Below are 5,602 nucleotides of genomic sequence, written 5' to 3' on the forward strand. Positions count from 1 at the left end.
GCTGATAGAAGCAGATGCAGAGATCCACAGCTAAGCAAAGACTGAGCTTCTGAAGACCAGTCCAAGAGAGGTTAAAGCAATAATATGAGCAAAAAACGTCATGTCCATAATGAGGATACCCACAGAAACAGCTGACCTGAGCTAGTGAGAGCTCACTGACTCTGGACTGATAATGAAACCTACACCGGACCAAACTAGGCCCACTGAATGTGGAAGACAGTTGTGTGGCTTGAGAAGTCTGTGGACCACTGGTAGTGGGACCATGATTTATCCCTAGTGCTTGAACTTGCGTTTTGGAAGCCATTCTTTTTGGAGAGATACCTTGCTCAGCCTAGATATAGAGGGGAGGAACTCGGTCCTGCCTCAAAGTGATGTGTCAGACTTGACTCCACTTGGGAAGCATTACTCTCTCTGAGGAATGGATAGGGAGCTGGGGTGGGCAGAAGGACAGGGGAGCAGAAAGAGAGGAGGGAGTGGGAACTGAAAGAGGTATGTAAAATGAGAAAAGACTGTTTTTAAAAAATAAATTTAATTTAAAAAATACATAAAAATAAAAATATCTCTGAAGGTTTATTTCACTGTGTTATAGTTTCTTTAATTTTGCTATTGGATAATACATGTATCAATTGAAAATGGCAATTTTAAATTTTATACAAATTTTCCACTATATTGCTATTTGCTGAAAATGTTTGCTATATTCAGAGTGATCCTGGATCATCATAAATCTGAGTGATAGTTTTCTTATCTTGCTTCTTGTTCAGATTCCAGTTCCTTAAAACTGTGTCACTTTGATGAAAGCATCTTTCTGCTTTGCTTGTCTGGAGACTCTCCCTCTGTAACATACACAGCGAACATCAAATCATATAACAGTGACACTGAGAGGACACAGAAAACTGACATCCCCTGCACTATTTAGAGCAAGCTCATTCTTCACCCAACTTCTCCTTAAAACATCCATTATTTCTGACAAATGACTTAAATACACCTTGTGCATAAAAGGCCAACCACCCTGGCAACCTCTCCAGTTTGGGTTGTCAACTTGACATACCTGAGAATAAAGATCTTTGGATGAGGAATGGACTCATCACCAGATTAGCCTGTGGCATGCCCTTGGAGCATTTTCTTGATTGCTAATTAATATAAGAGGGCCCAGCCCACTGTGGGTGGTCCCATCCTTACACAGATAACCTGCACTCTATATGAAAGGTATCTGAGCAAGCCAGAGGAAGCAAACTTGGTTAGTTTGTAACATTCCTTGGTTAGTTTCTTCTTTCAAGCTCCTCTCTTGGCTTCCCTCAGTGGTGAACACTAATTTATAGACTAAAATAAATCCTTTTTTCCTTAAACTGCATTTAGTCAGTGTTTTATCACAGTCACAGAGAGGCAAACTAGGACACTTTCTACCTTGCTTATTATGGAATTCGCCAAGGAGGTTTAGTTGGGGGAAAGTAATAGAAACGCACTAACAGTTTTGAAATCTTGCCCATTTTTTCACATTCTATGTTCCCTTTATTAACCAGTCCCTTCTTCTCACTGATGAACTCTTTCATTCCTAATGAAATATATAATCTGAATTTCATGGAAAAAACAAGAGTCCTTCTCTCTAAAATATGTCATCTGTGGCAGGTCCTTTAGACCTATGTGTAATTTCCTTTAAATAATTTAGTAACCATTGCACACTCAAGCATACAGATACTGTCAGTTTTAGACCGCTTCCAGCACTTTCTAGATATGAGAAATGAAATGATATTTGTATTTGAGCATGCTTGTGAAATATCGTCAAGGATATATGTTTCATACAAGGTCAGAGAGGGCAAAAGACACATGCTCTTGTCCTATTTATATCTGAATCTCCCAATACAGTCTAGATAGAACTGGTCTTTGCTATCCAGTGACTTTCAAGACACATATGAAACCATTGTATGAATGGATATGCAAAGGGTTCCTATACCAAACACAATTTCCTTGTGTAAACAGAAAAAGAATCTACCTAGTTACCAGTCTGCCTGGAACAGAGTGATTTGGGAGACAAGGTTGTTTCACAGCAGGGCCTACTCACTCCTTTTCTATATCTTGGATGGAGTCAGGCAGAGGCTGATTCTTGGTCTCAGGAAGGAGAAGGACAACAAGGCCACTGAAGATGGGAGAGACTCCATAGATGATCCATGGTAGGTAGTCAAAGTATGTCTTGAGGATCATACACAGAGGAGACAGGGCTGACCCAATACTTCCAAAAATTCCAGTGATTCCTAAAGCAGTTGCCCTTGAGCACAAAACAGAATGCAGAAATAACTGCATGAGGATGCACATTTGAAATCTGTGATTTAGAATCTTACATTGCTTATGAAAATCAGCAGTGTATTTTGGCATAAAAAATGTTGATAACTTTAATCTTGTTTTTCCCATTTCTGTTTCATTTGATAGTGTCAAGATCATAATATTAAATCACCCACTTATCACTTATAAAACCATACACAGAGAAATAAATACCCCGAGTTTTCTCTACTATGCTGATCCTAGACATTAGCTTTTATGTATATGTGTGCATGGGGCAGAAGCATAGGGTAGAAGCTAAGAAACTAGAGTGAGGACAATGAGGGAAAAGGAAACTATCTTAAGTGAGAAAGAGGCCAATGGCACACACGTGACACAGAAGGAGGAGGGCAGTAATGACAGGGATGGAAGTAACTAGCAGAAGGGGATTTGAGGGACAAAAGGAGCAGAGTAACCAAAACAGGGCGGATGTGAAAGTGTATAATAAGCCTATTATTCTTCACGCCTGCTTTTTAAAACTGATTTTTTAAAAGTAAAAAGAAAAATTAAAGTAGATATAGTTGCCTTTTCTGGGTTCCAAATACTATTTTAGATTTAATTAGTGATACATTAGTAGATTTAGCAGTAACTAGCAAAAAAAAGTGACTTGAGGAAACTTTGGACATACTTTGTTGTTATTGTCACAATCAATTATTTAAGATAACTATCCTGTCAATGAGATTGAATGAACTAAAAAGCCAACAACATGACTCTGTAACACTCACCAAAATTAATGTCTGATGGAGGAAACTTGCCTCACAAGGCCTGCCAGAAATACAGACTCCAGAATATCTGTTGCTTCTGCCTGTAATATTCTGTGTGCTAGTTACATTCTTTCCATAACCTGTATACATGTGTATCTCATAAATACATTCCTGATCTACTGGGCATTTTTATCTGTGGATTGTCAAGAAGATGGCTCTTCCTTAGCTGTGTTGTCTAATTTGTGTGGATAATGTTAGCCTACACAGACTTCTGATAAATAAAACAAATACAAAGAGATGCTGCCCAGCTCAGGAGTTTTCAGTTTCCATTAAAAGCTGTCCTAGAGCACAGCTTAATAAAACAGCCGCAATTTCCCCAGCAGCCAAGATAACCGTACACTATCAACTGATATAAAACTTTAAAGTGGCTGTTAGATCATTCCAGGTGTTTTTCTAATTGGATTTTAAGATAAACTATTATCAAAAGAGTACAATCTTATTTACTAGGACATGTAGACATCTGTATGATTTGCTGAGTCAAGGTAAATAGTGCCAAGTAACCTGATTGCAGTACCAGGGACAATAATTAACTCTCTGAATGGATTCCTAACCTCAGTTATATGATCTTTGTTCAGATACCACGGGACAGGAGTCTCCAAATGGCCAGGGCTAGCTACAAAATGCAAACATCATACCCCCAAAATAGAGTTACAAGTCTGCCTTTCTATGGTCTAGGGATACATACTGGACAGAAAAATATATCTTAAGATTCAAAATGTTTTTAATGTCATTGTGCTTTGGCATGTGCTGAATGGGCTCCTCTGCCCCTTGCTCCTGCAGATTGAGCTGCTGCATTCTCTCTGAAGACCCATTTGTAAACAAACAATTCCCCCTTCCAAGACAGCCTGGCCTTATGACCACTAATCACAAAATGTTTTTAAGATGTATTTTATACTCTAAAGTATAGGTTAGAACACACCATTTCCTTATATCTCTTATTAGTTTAGTTCTGTAAGCCAACCTCTATAGATAAGATAGCAAAAAAAAGACTTCTCCCTTTACAGCCACGTTTGCAGCCCACTAGTTAGGGAGTAAACTGAAAGTGCTCTTTTCTTCCCATCTGGATCTATTGCACTATGAGTTGCTGGGATGACTCTGTTTATCATTTACTGAAGAAGCAGATGGATGCCTTCAAGATTTTGTGGGTCTTATATAAGCTAGGTAGAACAAAGAGAGTTAGCAGATTCTGAGGCAGAAGCTGGAGTAGAAGCTGGCAGAAATTTGCAAAAATGTGAAAGAATAAGGAATGTAGAAAAATAAGAATGGAAGAAGAGAAGAAAGAGGAGGAGGAGAAGAAGAAGAAGAAGAAGGAGGACGAGGAGGAGGAGGAGGAGGAGGAAGAAGAAGAAGAAGAAGAAGAAGAAGAAGAAGAAGAAGAAGAAGAAGAAGAAGAAGAAGAAGAAGAAGAAGAGAATGTAACTGAGAATTGGAATTAGAATTGAGACAGAGAATTAGAACTGAAAGATTATAGACAATTAGGACAGAAGAATTAGAATAGAGGCAGAAGAATAAAGAGTGAACAATAAAGGGTACATGACTTATCTACATGTGGTGAGCAGATTGTTTGCTTGAGCCCTTAGATACTAGTTCCTTTGCTTATTGTAGTGTCTCTTGAGCCCTGAGCAAAGACTTTTAAGGTTGCACCTTAAAAGCCTTCAATAAAGCCTGATGACTTTATTTCAATCCCTGAGACCAGAAGTGAATCAGTTCCTAAAAGTTATCTTCTGATCTCTACGGACAGATGGTAGTAAGCACATACCTACATAAACACCTATCGTACACACACATGCACACACAGTTAATTAATTAATTAAATTTAATTAATTAAAGGTAAATGTCAAAAAATATTTAAGAGTGGATGAGCTAAGAAAAGATTGTTCTAACCCTGACAGTGAACCTTGAGTCTTGAGTCTTGTACCTGATTTTGGTGGGGAGTAGCTCATTTGCATGCACAAGAATACTGCTAGCAGCGACAAAAGAAAATGTGCCTCCCAAAGTTGCCAAAACCAAACGAGCGATCTGCATTTCTAGAGAGAAGAAGACCAAGAACCATCATGAAATCGGAGCTCTGGAAATTTGCATTTCCCAAATCTCAAATGGAAAACATCCTTACTGGGGATGTAAAATGGTATAGAGAAAGTGTGCAGAGGCAGAATTCCCTCAGTAGTTAATAATTAAAAAAGGGTGGCTTGTCTACTACATATATTAGTTTATGGAGAGTTAAAGCCTCCAAGAACTGGATTCATATTCCTTAAATCTCTTGATATTTGCTCAAGAAGTAGAAAACTGGGTGAGTTCAAAAAGAGCTCACTTTCATCTTCTCTACCCAGTTTCTCAGCAATTGTTCATGCAGAATGTAGGAACAACATGGAGAAATGACTAAGGCCTACACACTCATTCAGAGTCTCCGGAAATTTAAGTCCACAATTGATGTGCAATACTGTAGAATCATGTCATGAAAAGACAGAAGTCCTACAGTAGTGTGCAAGCTGGAGATTGGTTCAGTTATTTCAAATATATATATA

General features: G+C 38.4%; 1 protein-coding gene across 2 annotated transcripts in view; it reads right to left on the reverse strand.

The window, feature by feature from the left end:
• Positions 1-641: 641 nt before the first annotated feature.
• LOC101994965 (solute carrier family 22 member 19-like) overlaps positions 642-5,602 on the reverse strand; it is a 41,355-nt gene continuing 36,394 nt past the window's right edge. The window contains exons 8-10 of one of the 2 annotated variants that reach the window (XM_005351887.3): positions 4,996-5,104; positions 2,060-2,263; positions 642-833 (exon numbers count right to left, since the gene is read on the reverse strand). In XM_005351887.3, coding sequence (XP_005351944.1) covers positions 773-833; positions 2,060-2,263; positions 4,996-5,104 — 374 coding nt within the window. In that variant the 3' untranslated portion in view covers positions 642-772. The remainder of the gene's footprint in view (positions 834-2,059; positions 2,264-4,995; positions 5,105-5,602) is intronic. The other variant, XM_026781570.1, reaches the window with a different exon arrangement.

Source organism: Microtus ochrogaster, chromosome 8 (genome assembly GCF_000317375.1).
Source record: "Microtus ochrogaster isolate Prairie Vole_2 chromosome 8, MicOch1.0, whole genome shotgun sequence".
Lineage (NCBI taxonomy): Eukaryota > Metazoa > Chordata > Mammalia > Rodentia > Cricetidae > Microtus > Microtus ochrogaster.